The sequence below is a fragment of the Haliaeetus leucocephalus genome, unplaced genomic scaffold (assembly GCF_000737465.1).
Source record: "Haliaeetus leucocephalus isolate CR32 unplaced genomic scaffold, Haliaeetus_leucocephalus-4.0 Scaffold1007, whole genome shotgun sequence".
NCBI classification, from domain to species: domain Eukaryota; kingdom Metazoa; phylum Chordata; class Aves; order Accipitriformes; family Accipitridae; genus Haliaeetus; species Haliaeetus leucocephalus.
Window position 1 is genome coordinate 2,018,029 of NW_010973443.1, and position 27,028 is coordinate 2,045,056.

Here is a 27,028-nt window from a genome sequence, read left to right on the forward strand (position 1 = left end):
GGCCTCACCAGTGCCGAGTACAGGGGGACAATTGCTGCCCTGCTCCTGCAGGAGGAAGAGCTGCCAGCTAGCCTAAGTGTATGTGGTGTTCCTCCAGGAAGAGGTGGAAGCAGTGGTAGGAATCACAGTGTAAGTATTAATAGATGGCTGAGAAACTGTTGTCTTGAAGCTGGGTGTGGTAGCTCCAGGAGCCTGGCCTTAAAGGTGAGCTATGCTGTTTATTTATAGACCATGCGGATTCAGTAAACATTGGATCTTTTCTCCAGAGCAATCTACAAATTCAAGCTATGAGAGAAGTAGACTGGCAAGCTGGCAGAAGCTTTTCAAACCCTGCCTGTGTGCTGAAATTTCACTGCAAAAGAGCCCTTGCCAGGGCATGTTTAGCTTTTGATGGACTGGCAAATTCTGCCGAATTTTTCCAATTGGTTTTAGTTTTAAGCTTTGAGTCTTATTCAATAATCCTGCTGTGCTGAAATCTGTTTTCTTTTATAACCTTCTGAATGCTGTTATGCCTAAATCCCATCTAATCCAGTGTATTTGTTACCATAATAATGCTGATGTGAAATGTATTATATGCCATTGACAGGAAAATGTAGAAGGTGAAAACTGTGACCTCTGTAAACCAGGATTCTACAATTTGCAAGAAAGAAATCCTCAGGGCTGCACAGAGTGTTTCTGCTTTGGGGTTTCTGATGTCTGTGACAGCCTAACATGGCCTATAAGTCAGGTATTTATACATTATGTCCATGACCTAATATTCTTTCCTCAGGCAGCTGCAAAATGTACTGTATTTCTTTGGCATGTGCCCAAGTTAACGCCAAATTCTGGCGTGTGTCTTCTTGCAGAGGAATGGATTTTCAGTGTCATTCAGCAGCTCTGAGGTATTCAGAATATCATCCCAGTGCAGGCTTTGGCCCCACTGCCTTGCAGTAATACCAGAAGCATTGGGTAGTGGAGGCTGCAATAATGCTCTGGAAAAATGCATTATTTCTGACCTTGTGCTGTTAAAGTTTCTTTGCATATTGAAGATATGAGCCCAAATCTGTTTCCTTGCTCTCATACCTAATGGGCAAGGCTAGAGTGACCACTGGCAATATTGCTAATACTCTTTCTTGGAGAACAGAGTGATTATAAATACCACTGTCATCTGAATAGAAATTTTTTGAGTTAGGGGGCTTTGGGGACACTATTTTTCCACCAAATTCCTTCTGTATCTTTGCAGAGCTAGTCACGCTTTAGTCCCCTATTTTGTGCACCAATAAAAAGAGAGGAAAATGCATCAAATTAACTGAAATTCTAAGATGCTTGCATAAAACTCTTTCAGTGAGACAAAGTTCTTTCATCTTGCTCCCTCTTCTGGGATTCTGGATTTAACTTTCCTCCAGCTCAGTCCTATCTATAAATGGGGATGATAGACCTCAAAGCCCTTGAAGTTCTGTAATTCTATCTCAGTGAAGTACATAGGTATAATGATAATTTTATTGGAAGGGTGAAAATCACACTCATTTTTGTTCCTATGTAGTAGAGAGGTGGAGACAATCCTAGTATGAAGTGGTATATTTGCACATATTGGATGTCAGACTGGGCTAATGAAAGTGTTACAGATCCATCAGTTCAAATTAATATCTAGGGAGGGGTTAAGTTTAGTGACTGCTTTCTCAGTGACACAAAGCCTGACTCCATTAACATTACTATTCTTTCTTACAGATATCAGACATGACTGGATGGCTTGTTACTGATCTCTATAATGCAAGGAGCGTGCAACCTCGGCGAAGCCAGTTTGATGGACCCCGTCAAATAAGTATTAACAACACTGAGGCTGTGAAAATACTGAAACATACTTACTACTGGTCAGCACCTGAGACGTATCTAGGAAATAAAGTAAGTTCCCAGCTACAGTCAAAACTCCTTCATAGTTTCTCTATTCTAATCATAACATATTGCTCTAAATATATAATTTCTGTAATTAAAAATTACACATAAACCCCAATATTACCAGACTTCTCAATCTATCTCTGCTCTTGAAAACATAGTGTGCCTGGCCAGACATTCCCAGCACCCTCTTCATGCTCTTTGAGCTCATTCATCTCCCCACTTCCTTCTTTGCCTATCCTTGACACAATATAATCTCTTTTTTTTTTCCTCTTGACTTTTACTGACTTACATGTTCACATTTCCCATACTCTTGGCTTCTGTCCCAAAGCTTACACCCTTCACACCTTGTCCAATACAGTACACAGGACCATTAAGTTCTTCTTACCTGCCTCTTGGCCATCTCCCATTTCACATTTATTAGTTTCCAGCCAGCTAGTCTTTAATTTTTGCCCTGGTTACTACCTAAAGCTCTAGGTCTTCCATTTTTCCCAGCAGAATCACAGATTAGTTGAGGTTGGAAGGGATCTCCTGGAGGTCATCTTGCCCAACCTCACTGCTCAAGCAGGGTCACCTGGAGCAGGTTGCCTAGCACCATGTCCAGATAGTTTCTTCCAAGTATCCCAAAGGATGGAGACTCTACAACCTCCCTGGGCAACCTGTGCTAGTGCTTGGTCATCCTCACAATAAAAAAGTGTTTCCTGATGTTCAGAGGTAACCTCCTGTGTTTCAGTTTGTGCCCATTGCCTCTTGTCCTGTCACTGGGCACCACTGGAAAGAGCCTGGCTCTATCCTCTTTGCACCCTTCCTTCAGGTGTTTGTATACATTGATGAGATCTTCTTGAGTCTTCTCTAGGCTGGACAGTCTCGGTACTCAGTCTTTCCTCATATGAAGGACGCTCCAGGCTCTTAATCATCTTTGTGGCCCTTTTTTGGGCTCTTTCCAGGATGTCTATCTGTCTCTTGTACTGGGAAGCCCAGAGCTGGACTCAGAACTCTAGCTGTGAGCTCGCCAGTGCTGAGTAGAAGGGACCTTGCAACCTCATCTTTAATTATTTTCAGTCCCTTCTCTTTGCCCATGCAGCCCCATTTCTTAGTATGGTGACACAGTAAATGAAAACAAGTCTCAGAAGTGTAACATTAAGGAGTAGTTTTGCACAGGGCAATACTTACTCAAATTCTGATCTCTTATTTAATATAGGTCTAACTGTTGGTACCACTCTTTAACTTACTTTGAAGTAGTCAGCAGCAGCTGTGGGGCTAAGGAGCCTGAAAGGTGGAATATGGAATGTGAATAACTCCAACATGCTGTGCTCCTTGGCTAGGATAGTAGTGTAAACCTCTGCTGTTTGTTGAAAGTCTTGTAGGTGATTTAACTGAATGAGGGCATTTACCTGAATCACCTGTAGAGCCTTCAGCTAGCTTTCCCCACCTGTACAACAACAAGCCAGCACTTGTCCCTGTGCTGATACACACTGCGAGTTAAATTTTCCCTGGAAAGTGGTATTTGTAAGCAATGTACTCCTATAATTTGGACATTGTACAGTCCCATGTCACTTCTTTGGTTGGAGGTTATCGTGTTGTTAAGACTTTTCTTTTTGTTATTTCAGCTCACAGCTTTTGGTGGAGACTTGAAGTATATGGTATCTTATGACGTTCCAATGGAGAGTGTGGACAGTGATATAGTATCTAGTGTGGATGTCATCATTCAGGTGGGGTTTATTTCAGCTTGTTACTATTCAGACATTATTAGATATCTATGAAGGGGTTAAAAAAGGAATATAAAATAGGATTTCTATAGTAGTTTTGTCAATTTTAAGTCCCTTTTTAAAAGTCACTACCAAGATTTTGTTACTACTCATTTCTCTGATTTTCTGATCCATTTGTCTGAAACTGTAGGTATACAATACTAGTTTTAAATGTGTAAACAGGTGAAGTGTTCATTAGCAAATGTACAAAGCTTTGTTTACGAAAGAAACTACAATAAGCTGGAAGGACTTATATTTATGAAACATGAGTGTTCTTTTACTTACTTTTCTAGATTTATGTTGCAGTTAAAAAGTAAGGCTCTATATTGAATCCAGGTACCTCCAAAAACCTGTTATTTTGTAATACATGCTTAACAATAGAACAAGGGAGAAAAGAGATTCTGTTTTGTAGAGGAGTTTGATTTTTGAAATTTAATTCTTTTTCCAAAAGAAAATAAAGTATTTCTGAAGTCTCTGAATCAAAAGAGAATGGGATGGTAGTATTCCTGAAGCCATAGAAAATACAGGCCTTTTACTTACTGTTTTTCTAGTGCAAGAAATCTAATTTGATTGCCTCTTTTCTGTGTTATCTGGATGTATTTCTGACTCCAAATGTAATTGATAAATAAAATTTGCATGCAGATATGGAAAATATTTTCTCTGTCTTTTTGAATTTCAGGGTAATGGGCAGATTTTGAGTACAAGAGCAGCGGGCTTGTCATTACAGCCATATGAGGAGTACTCTAATGCAGTGAGATTTGTATCGGAGAATTTCATAGACTTCAATACAAAAAAAGCTATAGACCGGGAAAGGTTGATGACTGTTCTGGTAAACGTGACACATCTTCTGATCAGGGCCAACTACAACATTGCCAAAAAAGCTGTGTACAGGTGAGGGAGAGAAAATATTCAAGTTAGCCTATATACTTATGTTATTTTTGTGCATATGAAACACTGTTCATAGTGGCAGTATTCCTAAAGTTTTACATTGATAATTTCTAGGAAAAAAACCCCATTTTTTATTGAATCTTCTCCAGGCTGATCTTGTCCCCAAAACACATTCATGTGAAATGTGTGGAAAAGGTGCATTTGGTTGTTTTGAAGATATCTGATAGCAGAAACATTGTTTTCTGCTTTAAAGAAATAACTGCATAAAAGCCTTATTACAATGGCTGCTTTGTTAGAGGGAAATACCTCCAAAACTCTCAACAGTATGCTTATTTTGGTATGTGGCAAGTAAATCCATCACTGACTATTGAAAACCTGTCAGTAAAGACATTGGCTGTAATTTCTTTTAATGTCTGTTTGTAGATGTTATGGATGCTCACGTCTAAGGGAGTGCTTAATAGGAAAATTGGGCTGGAATGGATTAACTGGTCATTCCGTAGTCTCAAGTCAGCATTAGCAGTATCTGTATCAGACCTTATAGGTCTCTGTTTTACCTGTTCTCCAAGATACACATGAATAAAGTCTTGCCACTCTCAAGGGAATCAATTCCAGTGCTTCATCATTTATTTACTTAATTCCCTTAGCCTCACCAATAGCCTTTCTTCCTCATTCCCTAATTTTGTAGCATTTCCTGTTGATAACATTGGAGTGGATACCAGATTTGCTTTGTGCCCTTGAAGGTGGTGATATTTATGTCTATTTAGGGATAGTGTGTTCCTCTTTCTGGAATGTTTGTAAAGATTTATGTAAATCATTTTACTTCTGACTGAGAAGATGGCCTCTGCTGCAAAATGCCATTGTTTGTAGTAAGAGGTTTTGCTTTATCCTGTTGTATGCAGCATCAATGAACTGGTGCTGTTTCTTATTACTTACCCACCTGTGATATGTGTCTATTTTAGACCTGGTGCAGTAAAGCTATTTTATTTCAGGGCAGCAGTAGAAGGCTGCCCCGCTGATGTACCTCTAATACCATGACAGAAGGGGAAGGTTTTGTTTAAACATCTCCACAGGAGGAGAGATAATGGTAGGAACTAATGATAACAGGAGGAGGGCACATCTACTCCCAGAATTGCAAAAGCAGTGATAAGACTATGATTGTAGTCTTTTTACAGCAGACACTTGTGCCTGTTCCTCAGCTGTCACTGCCAGGGAGCAGCACTCAGCAGTGTTACTCCCCTGGAAGCAAAATCAAGTTTGGGGAAACAAGTGATGTGATGTTTTCATGCTTGATTTTAGGCTGGACTCTGTGACCCTGGATACTGCAAGTGCAAATGTTATAGATCTTTCTTCAGCACCAGATGTGGAATTCTGTGAATGTCCTCAAGGTTACACAGGAATATCCTGTGAGGTAACATCTTAGTGTTTTATGTATGCAAAATTATATCCTATATGAAAAGATCTAGGTTTTAAAAGCAGGCTGCCTTTAATTATACTGCCATAAAAGTGTATGTTCTGTGGTGAAATGCTGTCTATTATACTGTACACAATGCTGTAGATATCTTCTTCTAGGTACACTAAATGGGATTTTAAACTTATTTCTTGAATTCTGTTTGGTGGCACTAAAAGATGATGAAACACTTTAGAATATCAGTGTTGCAGAGGGAGCAACTGTAAAAGCTCTGTGAAGCTCTTTTGAGCTTACCTTACTAATTTTTACATTTTACAGCACCCTTTCTGGATCTGAATCGTACAGTTTATTTCTGTTTTATGTCATTAAGTTTATGGAGGTAATAAGGAATCTTAGCAGGGAGGAATGCTAGCCTTTGGAAGATCCCACGAGTCAAATGTGTCATGCAAGGTGGTGTCTTATATATCTGTGAATAGAAGATTAGGGAGGCAGAGCACCATCTGCAGAATAGCAGGAATTATTTTGACAAATAATTTCAGTATGAAACCTTGTGCCATAGTATTGTTAATGATTCTGCAGAGGAGGTAGGACATCTGTTTTTTTTATTGTCCCATAATAAAGAACTTCACATATTCAACTGCACAAAACGTAACTTATATGCCTCCAGGGGACAAAGGGCTGAATCAAAGTTTTATGGAGTTAATTCTTATCCCCTTTATCCAGTCCAAATAAAAAACAACCACCAGAAAAGAGCTGCAGTGACATCAATAGAGTTGAAAGAACATTCAGTTACCACAATGTGAATGAGTCAGATGGTCGGTGCTCAGAAGTGGGCTCTTTGAAAATGTTTTGATGTGTACTTTTAACACATGTAATGCTACTGCTTTTTTCCCCTCGTTTCTTTTCAGTCCTGTCTACCTGGGTACTACCGTGTGGATGGAATCCTCTTTGGAGGTATTTGTCAACCCTGCAAATGCAATGGGCATGCAACTGAGTGTGATATTCATGGTGTTTGCTTTGTAAGTCATCCTTCAAAGTGTTTGTGTTTTAAGCATCTATTTAGGAACTAGAGCATTTTGGCTCTTGCTTTTCATTGTTCACTTCAGAATATATTCAGGTGGCTGGCTCCATTAAAGTGTTCTCCAATAAAGGGTTTGTTTCAGTTTGTCATTTCAAGTGGGGAATAATCACAACTAAAATAAGAATGTCACCATATACTGGCTGATAAAAATCTTAACTTTGCTTGCTGCAGGTGACAATAAAACTTTTTCTGAAAGGAACAAAATTGAGCAGTATTTTGGGTGAATATCTGTTTCTGGATATATGCGCATCTTCCATGACTGACATCAGTGGAAATTACGCATTACTTTCTGAAGAGAGAATTTAGCTCTCAGATCTCTTCTGAAATTTAAAGGTCACAGAAATAAAATGGTTAAACACCAGTAAGAAACATACAAGAAGTTTGTTACTGCAAACGTGTGCAATATGCAAAATATGTTTTAAGTTTGTGTATAAGTAATGTGGCTGGTTTCATGGTGTAAAGTATATTCGAAAATGTAGGAAAGAAACAGTTAGGATTTGTTGTTACAACTCAGAAAAAACCCCACTTATTTTCAAAGTTCTACTCTGTTCTTCATGGCTGTCTCCTTGAATGTTATACTGCATGCAGACTCCTGCAGGGATTCCTCAGGGGCTGAAACACCATCAAGAGTAAATACGAAAAGATTTTTTCTGTGTTTCACAGGCTTGTCAACACAACACCACAGGACCTTTCTGTGATCGGTGCTTGCCTGGCTTCTATGGAACTCCATCCCAAGGAACTTCTGAGGACTGCCAGCCTTGTGCATGTCCTCTGAGTTCTGCTGCAAACAAGTAAGCTGCTTATGTGAGATTTTCTTTTGCATCTTCAGCAAAATCAGAAAGTGGGATAAAGAAAAAAAGTCGTGAAACCTGAAGGAGGGAGAGATGGATTTTTTTCTTTCTCTTCATTTGAGCATATCTCATGGAAACATTGTTTCTCCGGGTAGGCAAATGTATAGACTAAGGTAAGACAGGCTGAGTGAACTGATGCAATTTGTATGTGAAGGCTGAAAGTAGTATTTTGACCTATCCTTGACCTTGGCAGCAAGATCACTGTTATCCTTCATGTTGTTTCAGAAAACAACAGAAGGACAGAAGTGTTGCATGTGAAAGAGGAGCTCGGTACAGAAATTGGACAGATTTGCTAGAAAGAGGGCCAGGTTTTTAGGAAGTTTTAAAATCTTCCTTTCCTTTAAAAGAAAAAAACCTCAAGAAGAGTTTTTGAAAATTATAACTTTATTTTGACATATTGTAATGTTTAAAGCATTGATGTTAATCTAGAAGAATTTGCAATTACATGGTTATATAGATAGGTGCATGGACCTGAAGGGTGAATATTGAATGTTTGAGGAAGTCTTGCGATTCTCTGTATTGATACTGACTGCCATAAATATTGTTGATAGTTTCAGTCCTACTTGCCAGCTGAGTGAAGGAGGTGGAATTGTCTGCGACAAATGTCTTCCAGGCTATACTGGTTCTCAGTGTGAAAGGTAGGTACACTAGCTTTGGGTAAAATACATATCATTGCCATCACTAACTGTTCATCTTCCTACCCGCCTTGAATTGTACAGAACATTTCTAATAAAATTTTCCTTCCCATTTTGTCTTTGCTTGTAACACAGAGACACTTTAGATAAAAAATTTAATGGGAATTAAACACTCCCTTGGGTGGGGAGAGTGTTTGATGTGACTGCATTCCAGCTGATAAAGTTTTTAATCTCTGGTGCAGGTGTGCTAATGGTTACTATGGAAATCCACTCATGCCTGGACAGTCATGTGCTCCTTGTGAATGCAATGGCAATGTAAACCCTCAAGAGGATGGCCACTGTGATGCTGTCACAGGACAATGCCTGAAATGTCTGGGGAACACAGCAGGTCACCACTGTGAAAAGTGTGCTGATGGGTATTATGGGGATGCAGTGACTGAGAAAAGCTGTCATGGTAAGCTGTTGTTATTACTCTCAAAATTTAAAGAACACAAAAATGTGGTGTACATGTAGCATAATGGATGGGGAGATACGCACCTTTGCTGAAAGAGTTAACCTTCAAGTTGTGAGTTGGCAAGTGCAGGTTGAAAACTATGGAGTTGGGCTAGCCTGATGAAGGAATGTATTATGCTAGGGTCCGACACTTTGTTTCCCTGAACTGGCTTGCTTAACACTGACCCTCCACTGACCTGCTGTAGACATTTCCTACTTCTGAATGTTACACATAGGGCTGGAAGAAACAAACTTCTCAAGTGTATCTATTTGCAGAGGTTTGGGTTTTTTTTTTAACTTTTAGCCCAAATGTGTAGTACAGGTATTACTGTAGTATATTAACATCTATGGCATATAAACAGGTGAAATACATTATATACCAGATTTGGAATTCTGTATAATAATGAATGCATATAGATAGACATTAATTTTTTTTAATTTGGTTTCTTTTTGTCTAAACATAAGCCTGTGCGTGCCATATGAATGGTTCCCTTTCAAGTACTTGTCATCATGAGACAGGCTTCTGTCACTGCAAATTAAATGTGATTGGAGAAAGATGTGATAAGTGCTTGGTAAGCAAATATTTACCTGTTCCTAATACCTACATTTTCTTGTATCTTGGTCTTCCTGTTTATCTATAGATACAGATTAGAGCAGATACAGAGACTAGCAGCAAATATATTCAGGGGAGAGGGGACCTGTTGCTGGAGCAGAGACCACAGGTTTGTCTGCACAGGCTTTTGCAGTTGCGGATTGCGCTGCCTGTGCTCTTAGCAGATGTGAAGCTATGTAGTTGACTCGGCACCCTTCTGAATAGAGCTGTTCAGGCTAGTGCTGTGCTCCCTGACAGCGTGCAGTCATGTTGGCTTACCAAAAAAACAAACCAAACACTGCTAACAGACCTGAAGGGATCTTAGCACTGTGCTTCTGCAAAATGAAGTCTGAGTGGGAATATCTGAAGAATGTGGTTGATGATAATAAATACATGATGGCTCAATGCCAAAAAAGGATTCAGCTAAAAGACAGGCCTGTTATAAGAACAAGCAGATATTCACTGGTGATACAAAACAGCAGTTTCCAGCCTTTGCTACGTTTAGAACTGCCTCAGAGACCAGAGCAGGAAATCTGTGCCAGTTACTGCCCTTGTGCCAGCCCAGCTGAATGCCTTTCAATCCACATGTACCATAGGTTGCTGACCTGCTCTGTTCTGGTCTTTCATTCACATTCACAGAAATCTGTGCCTGATCAGCATAGCCTACCCTCACCTCATGGAAGCCTTTAAATTAAAATAAACTCAGACTTTAAAACATAAAGTCTTACTGATGAGATTAGAGGACCACAAAGGCATTTCAGTGTTCACTTTTCCACCCAAATGCATACTTGCCTATAGCTGGGAACAATGAATAGATAAGGCCAGGGAGCCCTCCCACAGCAGTCACACAGTGCTGACAGTATTTGTGCAGGTCAGACAGCAGGGAAAGTAAAGAAGAGAAAATAAGAGTATACATTGTATTGTTTTCAAAAATTTATGAAAGGTAGCTCAAATGTATTTACTTCCTGTCCAACAGAATGGTTATTATGGCCTGCATACTGGCCTTGGCTGCATTCCCTGCAACTGCAGTCAATTTGGCTCAGTCTCCAAGGACTGCAATCATCAGGGGCATTGTCACTGTGTACCAGGAGTGGCTGGAGAAAAGTGTGATCGTTGTGCTCATGGCTTCCATGCATTCCAGGATGGTGGCTGCACACGTAAGCTCTAATGCATGATCCTTTCAGGGTTTGTCTGGAATTTCTTTCAGCAATATATTTTATGTTAAACTCTGGCAAAGGTCAGTTGTTTTGATGAATATATGGAAAAATCTGTAGAATGGTCTCCTAATACTTTGATTAAGCAAGGGAACAAAACATTTCTTTGATTGCTTATTATGTGGTTCCTTGTAAAAGGTGGTGATTATGAAATAATAACTCATAACAACTCATAAAGGTTGCATGAGAGAAATACTACATCCTAAATAGCTCCTTTGTCTCTCTCTCCTTTTTTTTTTTTAACAAAACCCTTCAGTCCTTTGGAGAGAATAGAAAATTCTTTTTTTTCTGCAATTGTAAAAGAGCTATTACTCTTACAGATTTTTACCTTGATTTTTCATTTAATTCTTAAAAATATGTTTATACCTTGATAAGGTGTCATTGACTATTTTCCCATCATCACCTGGGTATGTACAATTTTTAGTCATGATACAGAGAAAATGTTAATCCAAATGAGAACATGCCATCAAAAAACCTAATTTATGTTAATAAGATGCAGTTTTCAACACAGTATAGCTAAAGGAATGCCTACCTTTTCTCCAACCTAACAAAAATGTTTTTTTCATGCCTCAAATAGTATAGTCATGTGAAATCTGTAGTGAGATTATGTGATAGGATTGTGTTTTGGAACATATATACTGTGTTTTTACTAAGAATCAAAGATCCCTTAGGTACCTTTAACCATTTCAGTCTAGAAAATTTTGTAAATGTTATTAAAAGAATTAATAAAACCACTTTTCTGAACTTCTGCTTTTAGCAAGAATAGTATTGCATTTCTTAAATAGACAAGTGCTTCTTGCAGCAGTTAGTTATTATAAAAATAGTTATCCATCCCTATTATTCACTAAGCAATTCTTGAAAAGTACTAGTTCCTGAGATCAATCCTTTCACCTGCTTGAGAACATTATCATATGTCCTGATGCATTTTGTATCCTCTATAATAGATTTTTTTTCCTGTAAATTTACTCTTCTCCGCAATAATTTTGTTTGGCTTTGATTCCCTGTGGAAATGCAGCACTGCTTTTTAAGCCACCAAACAGGCTATGTCAAGAAGCAATTATGGGCTTTCAATAAAAAGATGAAATGTCACTGTGGTCATAATTTGTTTCTCAGTGATTAGGGATGGCAAGGAGTTCCTAGTGGAATGTGTAAACTGTACTGCATAATTAAGAAAAGTAAGACTATCAGTGGTCTTGCAGTTTCTTCTCTGTAGCTAAAGCAAGGTTAAAGTTAATCATTCAGTCCTACTTCTCTTGCAGCCTGTGACTGTGCTCATACTCAGAACAACTGTAATGCTGATTCTGGCCAATGCATTTGTCCCCCTCACACTCGAGGTCCAAAATGTGAACTCTGTGAAGAAAATCACTGGGGACTGTCTCCTAAACTTGGCTGCAAGGTATGGTAGGCTGGCTGAAAAGCCATGGCTGTTAAAAGCAATTCACCTTATACTAATGTCAGAATTGGACTCTTGTTTTGAGAATTTCAATCTTTATTTTCTGTCTCAAAGTGTTAGTCTAACTTGCTCACATTAAAAAAGAAAATTAAAAAAATATTAGACTGTAAAGTGTTTATTTAGGAACCATTTAAGTAAGCTGTCTTTGACAATACTGATCAGAATGCCTATTCTGGATAGGTGCATAGATCATATTAAATTTTTGAAGTGTGTGTTCTAAATTTTAATTGCTTAAATAGTGATACTAAAACAGATTTATAGCAACAATTGGCAACAAGGAACATTAGTTTCTGTGCTGATCAAGAAGTGATGATATTAAGGTTTTAAGAACAATGAAATCTAGCTTATCTTGAAAGTCACTGCATGCTTTTTTTCTGAATATTTACAACTAAAATGGCGTAAGGTAGTCAATGTTTCATGAATGGAAAATGGTAACTGCCATTATCTCAGCTTAATATTTATGATTAAACAGTAAAATGCCAACTCAGTGCAAATCGAAGGAGTAGCAACCATTTACCCAATTAGGTTCATGCAGTAAATTCCTGACAGATATGGCATTGGGCCAATCTTTATTCTATAAATGTTGAGATTTTAGAAAGCCTCAGAATTACATGAATATAATGTGTAATTTCAATGGAGAAACCACAAAAATAATCAACTTGACAAGGTCTGTCATTATATGCAGTAAATACTTAACAAGTACAAGTATTAGCCAAATTTTTTTTTCTCTCTTTAATTTTTTTAGACTAAGGATGATAAGATAGTCCTATAATATGTCTTGAGAGTTTACCATCTTAGTGGTTTATAGCAACTTACTTGGCAGCTGGTCTTTAAACTGTCAGCTTACCAGCTTTGTCAGCTACCAGCAACTGTCATTCTTACCTAATGTTCTGCAAATACAATGTGTTAGTCCCTGTGCCTTTCCCTTGAAGTGTTCCTTTAATAGGGTGATTCCACAGCACTTGCCAATCATCAAGTTTCACTAAATATGCAACTGCTCACTTTTGCTAAGTTGTTTAGCATTCCTTTTGGTTACAATATCACAGTAATTAACAAGAATTACTCTAAAATATTTTAGTTACTTTCTTGATGCAACAAACAATACTGTGATCTGCAGGTAACAGTCCCGAGAGAGGCTCCCCTGTGCTGAATAGTCAGCTGTGGCAGGTTGAGACCTGGTGCAATGTCTGCTGGCAAACCCTGGAAAGGCTCTTGCATGCACTTTATATGGATGAAATGGGGGAGATGCTATCAGAAACCCAGCTGGTCTGGTTTTGCAACACAAACTGCATTAGTGGGATACTTCATCTGGCTCCATTTCTTGCAGTTTCCTTGGTATTCAGCATCCCTTTCTGGGTGCAGTGATGAAGCAGAGCTGTAGTCATGGTTTGCTTACAACGCTTTTCAAGTGTGCTGCAGCACGGTTAATTGTACCTTAGAGTCCTTGCGTATCTTTATCACATATAGATAGACATTGAAGTACATGTAAATTATTTCTATTATTATGATTCTTAAAATAGGGTTTGATGTTAAGAGCTGTAGACCTTTAATGGTAGCTGGGAGCCAAAGTTGTCAACTTGTTTGGTCATAAAGTGTATTGGACTAGGCAGTGTAGTACCTAGTTGCAAGCACTGTTTAAAAACTGTTTAATACAAAGAGTACTAATGGTGAGCAGCAATCTTGTGAAGAATGCTAAAGGATAAATAGTGATGCTAATAGATTTTGTGGGTCTTTGTGTAGAGTGCTTTTCAAAGTAAGGCTTTTCATCTCAAAGGGAGATGATGAGGAAAGAAGACTCAAGGAAAATGCTCTCAGTTAGGTGATGATAGATGGAATGTACTTTTTGCTTGCACTGTTAGAAATAACCATAGAGCAAAATTGGACTTGTTAAGTAACCACAGATAAGAAATTAAGACTGAAGATTAGATCCAGTCTACTTCAAAAAAGAATGACAAATTAAGTACATCCACTTTGCATATTTGTAATATGGTTTATATTACTGATTATATAATGAAGGATGGGCTCTTCTGGGGAACAGTATTGCTTTGGTACTGAGCTGCAGTGCATGCTGAGCTTCCCACCCTTGGATGCAATGAGATTCTTGGTTCCTCATCAAATAGTAAATGAATCTGGAGCAAGATGTAGACCATATTAATACTTCTTGGAATCTTAAAAGAATGTCAGTGTTACAATTTTTCTTTCTATCAAATTTGTAAAATTACTGTACTTGCAGATTTATTTCATCCAACATTTATAAAACATTTTAATTTACTTGCTGCACTCTTTAAATAAAGTCTTTTGGATATTTTCTTTTCTAGAACAAGGTTCCTTCAACTCCTTTGATTCTCAACCTAGATTTTGGAATCAACAAAGCTTCTTACTTTTTGCCATCCACTGTTTACTGGAAATGCAGTTCTTTGTTCAAATACAAACCCAACAACCCCATTTCTATGTGGAAGTTCTTCTCTTTTCTTATTGTATAGTAATTGTTGGCAAACACTGAGTTTTATGGGCCACTCTAAATTTACTGTGCTGTTTCTGTTGTAACAAAATTGTTTTTAATGATCTGCTGTTTATGAACATTTCTTCTTTTCATCTAAGGCTTGCAACTGTAGCAACACTGGTTCAGCCAGTCTCCAGTGTGATGTATTGACAGGTCAATGCCAGTGCAAAGTTGAATTTGGAGGACAAGACTGTTCCAGATGTGCATTAGGCTACAGGGACTACCCGGACTGCATTGCCTGTGACTGTGATTTGAGTGGAACCAAAGCAGAGATGTGTGATGACACTGAAGGACTTTGTGGTTGTGAAGAAGAAACTGGCATCTGTACCTGCAAGGTACTCAAGTATTCAGACCCTTTTGGGACAGCATTGAGGTTTTCTGGACATTTATTACATAAAGTCATGGAGGGTGTAGGGCTGAAAGGACTTCCAAAGGCAGTCTGCATCTGTTTTTTAAGATGTTTCCAAATACACCTAAATCACCCCTAAAGGATTTTCTGTGCTAGCGCTAAACAGGTCTTATTAGTCAGCAGGGTTAAAAACTGTGAGATGGTGTTCCCCAGTGTGGACTGACACAACACAGCTGTAGGCAGAAGAGATAGCAACATTACCAACATGGCATTGTTATTTCTGTTCTCAGAAATTCCTGTCATAATACTAGACAGTTTATCTCTCCTACCACCCTTTGTTTTGTTTTACATAGCCAGGCAATTTTATTTCCAGTTTGTGGTCATAAAATTATTGTGGCACAGTACTGTAGTTCTCTTTTAGACGGAATTAATGGAATTTGATGTGGATATGTGTTAAGAAGTCAGGATCAAGACCCATTGTATGCCTAGTCACAAAAAGTCATCTCTACCTGACTAATGCTGACTCCTGGATAAGTTTGCAAAACAGTCACTGTATATCTGATAGAAAAAATGGCTGGTGTCTTTCTAGTCTTGTACAGGATTTGCCATATTTCACAACTATGGTCTCACTGCAGTCCTAAATTCAAATAGATTGCATTTGCTCAATGTAGGATCCATGTGTTTACTCTGTATTAAGTGAATTTCTGTAACAACGTCATTCTTGTAATACATTGAGTCCTCTTTTTCATTAATTAATATTGTAAGGTAGAAATGAATCAGGATGCATTTGTCTTGCTTTTCCTTTTGGTCCTAGATTTCTGCCTGCCTCCTTTTGAATAGGACAAAGCGCTGGCCATGAGTTCTGGGGCAAAATTTTTAAAAATCTTGTTAAATATACAAGAATGGTGCTAGTGACTTCAGTATCACTATATTTCTCTGTGTGATGTAAATGCCTTCTGATGCCAAGAACAATGCTGTATGAACCTTTTTTAATTGTACAATTTTTGTGGTTTTTTATCCCACTGGGTTTTTTTCTACAGTTGCTTTTTGCCTTGCAAATAGTTCCAGTAATAATAATTCATAACTCATATGCATTATTTCTTAGTTGCTATTTAAAAGTGGTTTTTTTCCTCAGTACACATAGAACATTGGAGAAGAACCAACCATAACAGATAAGTACTCTGATGCAATGAGCAATACAGAGAAAATGTTTCTACTTCAAGCTAGGCAAAACTTTCTTCACACATCTATGAATACTTTGCTGCAACAGTTCCAAGTGCAGGTCACATTAATTGATATCATCTTGATGTTTCTGAGCAGACAATCTCTGATAAAAAGGTTGTTTTTTTCTTAATTGAAAAGCATAAATTCCCTACATGGTGTTTTGGCAATGAATTATTTCATTCTCTGTGTAGAGATAGATAGACAACACTTCTACAGCTTCTTCCATCCTAGATGTGAAAGTATTTTAAACAACTAATTAAATGTTAGAAGACTCCAGTGAAAAAGCTATTGTATTCTTATCCTCATTATACAAATGGAAAAAATGAAATACAGAGAAGTATTTTCAGCTCGTACACTCGTTTTTGTTAGGTTTGGGAACAGCACATTGATTCAGGTGATATAGCCTGCTCTTCTGAAAATCCAGATGATGATGATAGGAAGAAACCAATAAATACAAAATGGAGAATCTCAACATTTTTTAAAACGTGGTTATGTTGAAAGTTCAAATATGTTTCCTATGCTATAACCAAAGGCAGTGCTCAAGAATAACTCGCGTATATTGCTAGTAGTGAAGTCTGAATTGACATTCTTGTATCAAAAAAAGAAAATATTAAATACAGAGATTTAGTAGTATAGATTTTTTCTGAAAAGGTGGGAATCTGTTCCTGAAAGACTGAGTGATAGAAAACAACTTAATTCAAGGCAACAAATGTACGCCTTCATAGGTCTCTCTCCAATCTTCTGGTTAAAGGTGCCAGTGGGCACTGACTGTAGTTTTGGGTGTTTCTTCAAGTAGGACTTCCCAGTTGGGATTAAGTGCAAAACCAGGTGCTTGGGAATAGGTCCTCTGATTTGTATTGATACTGAGCAGTTTCTTTGGCTCTGAGAGCCCATTTTCCAGATGGGGAAAAAAAACAACAAAACCCCACCCAAGATTTTTCTGTCTTAAATGGAAATGTATAGCTGCTAATTTTTACTAGAAGCTCAAACACATGAGTTTAGCTTGAATGTTCTGTGGGTTTTGGTGGTGTTTGTTTTTGGGTTTTGGTTTTTTTTTTTTTTTAAACAACACTAGAAAATAATGAAAAAAAATGTACTGCATAGTAAAAAAGAATAGATGTAATAATTGAATTCCTGTTATGTAGTTTACATAGCAACTAGTTTCTCTTCCAAAAAGAACCATCTTTCATTCAGCTAGCAAAGTAACATGACTATGCTGTTATGTTTTTTTTATTTTTTTTTTTTTTATTTCCTCCAGGAAAATGTATTTGGTCTACAATGCAGTGAGTGTAAACCTGGAACTTTTGCTCTGTCTACTAACAATGCACTAGGTTGTACTCCGTGCTTCTGTTTTGGGATGTCTACATTTTGTTCGGAACTAGAAGATCATGTGAGAATGCCTGTAAGTGATGTGACATAAATATACAGACGCAGTTTGGTGTTATCCTCATGTCAGGTACCATACTGGTGTGCCTAAGGTTGCATACATTTCATGAATCAGGCTGAATGTAATTGGCTAGCTTATGGAGGCAGCGGCATATGGCAGAACAAAAAAGAAAGCAAATGGCAAGCAGTCATAGTCTTATTTCTGAAACCTTGTGTTTCACTCTTTGCTTCTTAAAAAAAATAAATATCAAACATGTTTCCCAATTTTTTGGTTTGGGCATTTATTACTCTAAGATGTACTATTGACTATCTCAAAGCAGGTAAAACTGTTAACAGTATATTACACAGAGATAGAATATTTTTGTTGAATGAATCTTTTGCTCTTTGCGTTGCAGATAACCTTAATTCCAGATCAGTCCATTCTGCATGTAGTAGCTCAAAGTAATCTGACTGGAACAGTGGAAGGAGTATTTTCACAATTTCCTGATGTTTTACTGGATGCTGCCATAGTCAGAAAATACTTAAATACAGAAACATTTTACTGGAGGTTACCAGACCAGTTTCAGGGAGACCAGGTAAGATCATTAAATAATTAGAATGTTTTGTAGGTAACTTCTTTATTGTCTAATAGTCACTCCTTTATTGTATAATAGTCACTTTATCTTGATAACTTTTTTCTGTGTTAGTTCTACTCTTGTATGTCATACTATTATAAATATTCAGTGACTGCATTTATTTATAGCAAGCACAAACAATATGTTCATTACCCTTTCCTAACAAGATTTTTCTTGACCCTGTAAATCGGTAACACCCATATTTGATTATCATATTACTCTTTAGAGATCATATGGGGGGGAAAGAGTGATGTGTTCAATTTTACTTTAGATACCTGAAAGAGTTTAGATACCTCGACGCTAGATTCAGTATATAGATCATGGAATCTCTGTTGCTTAGGAATTAAATGAAAATTGAGTGCACACCTTGAAAGGGCCTAAAAGAAGAAACTGAGACTGCTTTTTAGAAATATGCATTTAACCTTAGTGCAAAAACTGCTGAGTTTAAGCCAATTTTCATGTTTTATTGCCAATTCTTCAAAGAACTGACAGTTTTCAAGTCTTCTGATGATGTTAAAATATTTTCAGCTAGTAGCCCTAACCTTGGAATAAATAGTAATATTTTTTTATCCAAACAGCTCATGGCCTATGGAGGGAAGCTGAGATATACTGTTGCTTTTTATGCTTTGGATGGCTTTGGAACCTCGAATTTTGAGCCACAGATTCTAATGAAAGGAGGTCACACCAGCAAGTTGGTCATCTATGTAGACATCCCTTCTCCAGAAAATGGAGTAAGAACTGACAAGGAAGTAGACATGAAGGAGGTAAGCCAAAACATTGGTGTGGAAATATTCCCTTTCTTCTATGAGCTTTTACAGAAAAGCTCTATATATTTAATACAAAAAAAAGCGTATCTGATTTCAAATAGGTTGAGTAAATAGAGTGTTTGGATTAAAATGCATCTATTTTAGGGGAAAAAATGGCTGGGAATATTGTGCTATAGCAACAAATAACACTTTAGCACTGTTTCCTCTCTTGGAAGTGCTGAAGGTGTTGCTGCAGCAAGCTTTTCAAACACAGATTTCAGTGATAAATGACAGGCACCCAGGTATTTTCACTCTCAGGCAGTCTCATAATTTTGTAGCATATATGTTACACTCAGAGCCCAGGAGCATTATATGGGATGTGAATCAGCCTAGCGGGAGCAGTAAGCTGCAGTAGTGCCCACTGGACAATTTCAGAGAAAGTAATGATGACCTCCTTTGGTCTCTGGGACTCTCTGCTGACTGGGGCTGAGGTGAGGTCTAGTCTTTCTTCTTGACAGGAGGCAGGACACAACAGCAGCTGTTTCTAACTGCACATATAATGAGTGCTGTGAAGTCCTGGTCTTTTGGCTGTCTGGGTTCTCCAGATCTAGCCAGAAAAAGCTGTGCCATGCAGGCCTGGACTGCTTTCCTGTAGAAACTGGTCATGGAAGTTGAGTGCAGGGAAGGAGAAGAGAAATGATATAAAACCATGTCTTGTTCCTAACAGGGAGCAAGATTTTGGATTTTCTGGGACCTAGAGTTTAGACATAGTCACTGTGACTGCATTTCTGAAAGAACACGTAAGGAGGAACAGAGCATTACCTTGAAGTGAGCTTCAACACTCATGGTTTTAATAATGTGTTATGTTTCCTTAGGATTCTTGGAAGTATTTTAACTCTGTGTCTGATGAGCCTGTCTTACGTTCTGACTTCATGTCTGTGCTAAGCAATGTTGAATATGTCCTTATCAAGGCAGCTTATGGCCAAGGATTACAGCAAAGCAGGTAAAGCAATCTCTGATTGCATTTACTTATTATATTGCATTTACTGTAATGTAACCTAGAAATAGTCCCAACTGAGCTATACAGTAAAGATTTAACTGAAATTAGAGAAATTTCCAGTTCCCTACTTATAACTTCTGTTCTTCCTCTTATAAGAAAGCATTTATGACCTTTAATGGCAGCAGAATCTCTCTTTAATTCTTTCTGTGAAACACTAAATGTCTCTGTTGCTTTCATAGAAAAGCCCCTAAAGAAGCACAGAGCCTTACAGGCTGATGCAGTGTTCTGCAGGATGGGTGATACAGTTAGATGTTTTCTAAATTATTTCTTGCCCATCTTATTTTTATGTGAATTGAAACTAGTTTTTTTCAATTGAAACACATGGTCCCCTGAGTTCTTGGGTTTGTACCAATCAAGGTGTCTACTCTAGCTTTATGCACTCTGAGCAGTGGTAGTAAAATAGTCTGACCTCAGAATGGTAGCATTTTACTGCTATTTTGAACAGAATGAGAGGGAGGAGATAGGATATGGTCATTGCATCTGTCAGTTTGGAAACTAGCAAGGCAAGCAGAGATGCATCTAATGAAAACCCAGTATCTGTAAATCTTCACAGCTGTGAAGAAGTGTGGTTCCACCTGCAGATTTGGGATTATTTTTGATTCACATGCCCTCACCTCTCTTTGTTAGCTCTGTACAAAAATCTGTGGGACAAAACAGATGTATTTCTGTCTAGTGTTTCTGCAACAGAAATACATACTCTTACATGGTGGGTTTGTCAAGTTTTGCAGACCAATGGGAATCAACCTGTATTAATTTGAAGTACTTCTGATTTGTTTATTGTACATCCTGAAATCCTGTAAATAAGTTAAAGAATCTTCAGATTTTATTGAGATATTTGCATGGGCAAAAGGGGATCATGGGAGACTATGTATCGTAGCCCTCACCTTGAAGCATAAAAATGTTTGGATCTCAGTCTTGGCGCTAGGACTTCTCTAGATGTTCATGGTCTCTTCTGCATATATCTTGTAGAATTGCAAATATCTCAATGGAAATTGCAGTGAAGTTTGAAGAAAGGCATCTAGGCAGAGCTAAAGCTCATCTTGTAGAGCAATGTAGATGTCCTGCTGGTTATGCTGGATTGTCCTGTCAGGTACAGAATCCTTAAATCCTTTTTGTGTGTCTAATAGTGAGATAATAAAAAAGATTACTTAAATGGCTTTTAAAATTGTTTGTAACTGTTGATAGCTGTGATCGTATTTTTTTTTATTTTACTCCCCTTACAAATAGAGCTGTGCTGCAGGATACTACAGGGGAGAGCATATAGAACTCAGTGTAAAAGAGCCTCACACTCTCATAGCACCTTGTGTGCCATGTCAGTGCAACAACCATAGTGAAACCTGTGATCCTGAAACTGGAAAGTGCTTGGTATGTACAATTATACATTTTTCTATTGGTTTCACCTGAGCATACAATGGCAGTAACCTATGAAGGGAGTTTTTGTGAGAAGTATATGGCCATACTATTTGGATAAATTATAATTTCCTCCCCCAACTCCAAAACCTGGAAAATTTGAGTAGTATTTCCCTTAGGGTCCATTCAGTAAAATTATCAATCTTTTTGGACACTAACATGTTTAAAAATCATTAATTATTTTAGTTTTAATTTTACTTTAAAAATAACTCATCAGTTCAGTTTATCTGTTTTTTTGTGAGACTTTTTGGGCTTCTGTCCTTGGTCTGGCCAAGGTCTGCTTAGTCACACAAAAAAAGTAAAGGAAGCAGTAAGCCATACCATGCCACAGACTAGGTCAAAGTAAAATTCTTTGTGTCTCAGGAAGAGTCTCCTCTGGGCAGCTTTAAGTGAGGCTTTTTTAACTCCCGGAGACTCAAGTAGTATAAGGATATGCCTCAACTAAATTAATTGCTCGCTTCTCTCACTTTATACCAAAGGTTGCAAAGAGGGGGCACATCTGACTACCGCATTGCCTCTCTCTTGTGGGCTGACAGCCCTGTCGACAGCAAATTCTCAGCTAACCAAATAAGGCACATACCAGTTCTCTGGTATGGCTCAATATTCTTTCCTAAAGATTTTTTCAGTTGCTTTATTTTTCCAATGGTGAGTTGGTTAGTTTGAAGTCAACTTCTGCTGAATTCATTCTTGAAGTCAGTTTTTAAAGTGAGTTTCCTTAGTCCTTCAGGCTTTTGTAAACCATTCTTTCGCTCTTGGGTTTGTCTTAAAGTATGTGTCTCATGAGGAAGAACTGTGGTTCTCATTTCTACAAGGCCAGAACACATAGATCTTTCACACTAGTGAACACTAATCATTCTTCCTCTCAGCTTCTTGTTGCAGGGGTGGCAAGTCATCTATGTGTTGAGATTACTGCTTAGACATTTCTGGCTGAGTAGTGTAGGCAGCAGAGGTAGTTTTCACCTATGACTTCTGCTCCCATACAATAGGAGGCTTCATTGCTACTGCTTACTTTCTTCAACTAGCATCTAAAATATACACACTTGCAAGAATATGAATTAAAAGGAAAAAAGAAAAAAGGAGAAACTGAATTTTATTCATTTAGGGGTCTAGTCAGTTATGTTTATAATACCAATTTAGTGTTTTAATATTAATAGCACTGGCTGTTGATCGGTGCTGTTGACAAATTAAATGTAGTGTCTGTGAATCCTAACTGTGGATGGTCCTTGGTTTATAGCATTCAAATGCATTTGCTCAAACATTGAAACTTGTATTTTTCATCCAGGTATCCTGTTTCATTTTTCCATCAGTTGCTTCTTTTTTTTTTGAGGATTTTTTGCTTTGTACTGTGATTTCCTGGACTGAATTGGATTAATAGAAGCAGAAATACATAAACCTTAATGGAAATTTAGAACAGAAATTAGGTCAGCCTGCCTGAGGGGCCATTCACATAAGAGAAAATATGGTGGTGTTCTGCTTATTTTTGCATAAAAGGTTTCTCCACTCAGAGAATGCTGACCAATGGGTAGTGACATTTAGAGATGATTGTTGGAAACTGTATACGTTTATTGACTTGGGGGGAAAATAGAATTCCTCTAGTTTGTTGTTGTTTTAAACTGTCTGAATTCCTTTTTGTGTATCATCAGAACTGCAGAGATAACACAGTTGGTGATTACTGCAGCGCTTGTGCCCCAGGCTACTATGGGAAAGTAATTGGATCTGTCACTGACTGCTCTCTTTGTGCCTGTCCCAGAGGCAACCCTGTTAGGTAACCAGAATTTATTAAATCCAATATACATTTTAGCATTCCAGATTTCTTGTGCTGTATGTCCCACCTACTCCCCCCCCATGACAAAAGGAGTTAATTATCATTACATGTCCTTAATTTTTAGACATTTGAAAGCTACCTATTATAGTAAATGGAGCTTACATTCTGAATTGTTCACAGCTACTGGTAACTCTGTGAGGTTTTAAAATAAAAAGTTTAACTGATAGATAAGTCAGTATTTTCTCTAAGAATAGATCAGCCACATAGAATGTCTTATAGATAATAGAGTAAGTTGCTCTGACACGTTTTAGTTTCAAATGTGGGTCTCCTTCTTCATTTGAAAAACAATGTTTTTGTATTTACAAAGATTCAGGCCACCTCCAGTCAATGCAGGAACTTTTCATGAGATCAATCCTAGGGCAAGTACAAGTACTCTTCTGTTTGAAATTTATACATCTGTTTGGTAGAGGAACAGTTAACTTCATATTTTGAAAATCAAAATGCTGTGCAGGCTGTTTTTTCTCCAGAAGCTTGAAAAGCATCTTTGTTGTTTGCTTTTGGATAACTGAATAAGTATGAGAGTCTAGCAACTCTGATGTTCTCATGCAAGTCTTGGTTACATATATACTATAGCCATATCGTGCAGCATCCATTTTTCGTTGTCTTAATTTTTAAAAGGAAGGCCATAAGGTGCTTTAGCATGTTATACAGTAATGGAGTCTCATTGGGAAAGCAAACTTTTTAAGAAACAAATAATTTAAAGTAAAAATTCTAGAGCACTGCATCAGATTGAGCATAGGATGCTGTTGCTTACAATATTTTAGCCTGTGGCTTAAAGTGTTCTCTGTCTTTGTATGGTCTTCCATTTATGTGCTAGCAGGTATTTGTTTATCCTTCCTCCAGTTTTAGTCCCACTTGTGTCCTGAAAGGTGTTCAGGATTACCACTGTGATGCTTGTCTCCCAGGATATGAAGGACAGTACTGTGAAAGGTGAGTTACACACGATGTCGCCATTTATCCCCAATTCCTAAGGACAGTTTGATTAGTATGAGCCATATTTGTACTCTGAATATATTATTCAGTGTTCATAAATAAATATATGAATGAGTGCTCAAGGACTTAGTGATGTGTTAGTTACTGTTAAGAAGCCATTAATTAAAAAACTAATTAAATCAGTGATTCTCAAAAAGAAATAAACCATCTAATTTCATGATGAATATCCCCTGATATTCAGTGTCCCATTCCTCCCTGTGTAGGTGCTCTCTTGGCTATTATGGTGACCCTCAGCTTCCTGGTGGCAGCTGTCATCCATGTCAGTGCAATCCAATTGGCTCTGTTCATGTTAATTGTGATCATGCAACTGGCCAGTGCCTCTGTAAGCAAGGTGTCACAGGACAGCTCTGTGAGGAGTGTGAACCAAGACATCTTCTTGTGGAAGATAAGTGTATTTGTAGGTGTTTTTTAAATTGTTTACTTTCCCAATGGGCTTTCATCTATTTCATTGATATTTACGTGCATGTGATTATTCCTTGAATATTTTTATGCTGCCAGGCCCTATTCTTTCTATGAAAGGAAAGAAATCTTAACCACTTAATAGCTATGTAAAAGCAGAGGGGGGGGCCTTGACTAGATAATCTCCAAATGTCCCTTCCAACATAACATCAGACAAGCAGTTAATCTTTAAAATGACTTATTTAGTGTTACAGACAAGTTTAAGGAAAGATAATTTTAATACTTTTTTGCTGTCTGTAGCATACCTTTATTTATTTGAAAATGTTGAATTCCTGTGTTGACCCTTTGGATGTGAGGTTGCTGTAGTAATACTTTTGGAGTTATCCTGGATGTGTAGGCATTCTCCACCAATAATTAGTCATGTAATTCCCTATTAGAGGGTGGATAGCAGAAAGACATAGCAAGTACAGTAATCTGCTTTTACAATGAATTGGGATTTAGGGCTCAGGTTTTGCTTTGTATAAGTAAAAAAAAACCAACAAAACAACCAAGGAATAAATGGAATTACACAACTTGCTATAAGCTTGAATTTCCTCTCTTTCCTCTGAGTAAGTGTCAGTGGCATCACCCTGGATTTATAGCAATATAGCTAAATAGGCTCAATAAATTTATAATACAGCAAGCAGCTCAATAGGCAGCAGGATTAATAAGGCTTGAATGTGTGCTGAGCTAAGGAGAGTATGTTTGAAATAAGTCCAGTCTTGGTGCAGGAAGGGGAGGGCAATACTACAAATCTGTATGCTTGAAATTATTATACTTAATCACTCTTAACTCAAAAGGTGGAGGCACATACGGTGTAAATCAAAATAAATTTCAGTATTAGATGGCTTCTTTTTAACACTAATATTGCTTCCTTCTCTTAAAATGGTTTATTTAGCTTGTGATGACAATTGCACAGGAGTTCTGTTAAACAGTTTGGATAATCTCAACAAGGCCATACTTTCAATGAACCTCACTGGTGTTGCCCGTGTGCCCTATGGGATATTGTCAGAGTTGGAGAATGCAACAAAACATCTGAAGGTAAAATGAATGCACAAAGAGTAGAAATACTTAGTCACACCTTTAAAGCAAAACTTGCAGCCACTCACGTGTGCCAGTAATTTAACAGAAGCCCTCCTGAAATTCATGGCTTGAATGCGTGTATGTGTAAGTGATACCAGATTAAGACCATTATGTTTGGTATAGAAATATACTTTAAGTTATTTAGCTGCCTGTATTACTTTCTTTTCATTTGTTGTACTAGCATTTAAATAAATGGATGAATACATTTTTCAGTCAGCACTGTGATTATTGAATGTGCTTATATATATATATATATGTGGATATGGATTATGTGCATCCTTAAGACTGTCCCAGACCTACTGAAAGGAAGAGGAATAATTTTCAGCAGTGAAATAGAAACATCAGGCCAGGTCTTTTCCCTTTTTGGTCCCTTCGCTAAAGAGCTGCTAAGACAGAGATCTTCAGGCTGTTCCCCTAGGGTCCCCTAGTACTCTCCTAGAGTGGTAGGCTGCTTCTGCATTAGCCAGGGTGCCTGGGATGCCGTGGTTTGCTTTCCTTTTGGTTGTGTGGCAATCCAAGTATCTTACTCTGTCCTCTGTCTCAGGACACAAAAGCCAGGTAGAATGTTTAAGTGTTGGACACTTTCAGACTGCTTGTGGTGAACTTTCCTTCCAGCTCCTCTTCCCCTTAACCAAAGCATGAAATACCACATTTTGTGGTTCTAGAAGGTCATTTATTGTTGCTGAGGATTAAGTTCATGTGGTGTCTGCACAAAACTAGAGATAAACAGAATCCTTCCTACTTAATGACCACTAAAATACACACATTTATTGATAAGACTCTGCTCAGCAATAAGTCAAGCAAGACGTGTTCTAAGACAGAAACAAAGCCATCTACTTTGTATTTCACCGTATCACAACAAAATCAAAATAATGTGAGCCGCCTTGCTCTTCTGAATTTGGCAAATTAAGAGTTTGAATTAAAATTTCTTCTATTTAAGATGTTAAGATGTAAGGCAGACTGAATTCCAATCAATGTACTTCAAAATGTTAATAATTACAATATCTGAAGGCAAACTTGATTAATTTACATGTTTATGCTTCAGCAGAGATGGTCTTATCCTTTAGTTTTAGTTGCTAACCTTTTAGTTATAAAGCTTCAGTTATGCTTCCCTTCCTTTATGTCATAAGGCATAAACATAATGAATTATTGTAATAGTTTAA

The 27,028-nt window shown here is 37.7% G+C and overlaps 1 protein-coding gene across 1 annotated transcript in view; it reads left to right on the top strand.

Annotated features, from left to right (window-relative positions):
• LAMA1 (laminin, alpha 1) overlaps positions 1-27,028 on the top strand; it is an 86,419-nt gene that overhangs the window by 23,550 nt on the left and 35,841 nt on the right. The window contains exons 10-32 of the mRNA XM_010584835.1: positions 587-727; positions 1,708-1,881; positions 3,483-3,584; positions 4,300-4,511; positions 5,805-5,916; positions 6,825-6,935; positions 7,661-7,788; positions 8,400-8,486; positions 8,726-8,937; positions 9,441-9,547; positions 10,544-10,724; positions 12,041-12,177; positions 14,836-15,072; positions 17,569-17,712; positions 18,092-18,271; positions 18,889-19,074; positions 19,932-20,059; positions 21,086-21,206; positions 21,344-21,481; positions 23,170-23,291; positions 24,195-24,281; positions 24,548-24,741; positions 25,681-25,823. Coding sequence (XP_010583137.1) covers positions 587-727; positions 1,708-1,881; positions 3,483-3,584; positions 4,300-4,511; positions 5,805-5,916; positions 6,825-6,935; positions 7,661-7,788; positions 8,400-8,486; positions 8,726-8,937; positions 9,441-9,547; positions 10,544-10,724; positions 12,041-12,177; positions 14,836-15,072; positions 17,569-17,712; positions 18,092-18,271; positions 18,889-19,074; positions 19,932-20,059; positions 21,086-21,206; positions 21,344-21,481; positions 23,170-23,291; positions 24,195-24,281; positions 24,548-24,741; positions 25,681-25,823 — 3,384 coding nt within the window. The remainder of the gene's footprint in view (positions 1-586; positions 728-1,707; positions 1,882-3,482; positions 3,585-4,299; positions 4,512-5,804; positions 5,917-6,824; positions 6,936-7,660; positions 7,789-8,399; positions 8,487-8,725; positions 8,938-9,440; positions 9,548-10,543; positions 10,725-12,040; positions 12,178-14,835; positions 15,073-17,568; positions 17,713-18,091; positions 18,272-18,888; positions 19,075-19,931; positions 20,060-21,085; positions 21,207-21,343; positions 21,482-23,169; positions 23,292-24,194; positions 24,282-24,547; positions 24,742-25,680; positions 25,824-27,028) is intronic.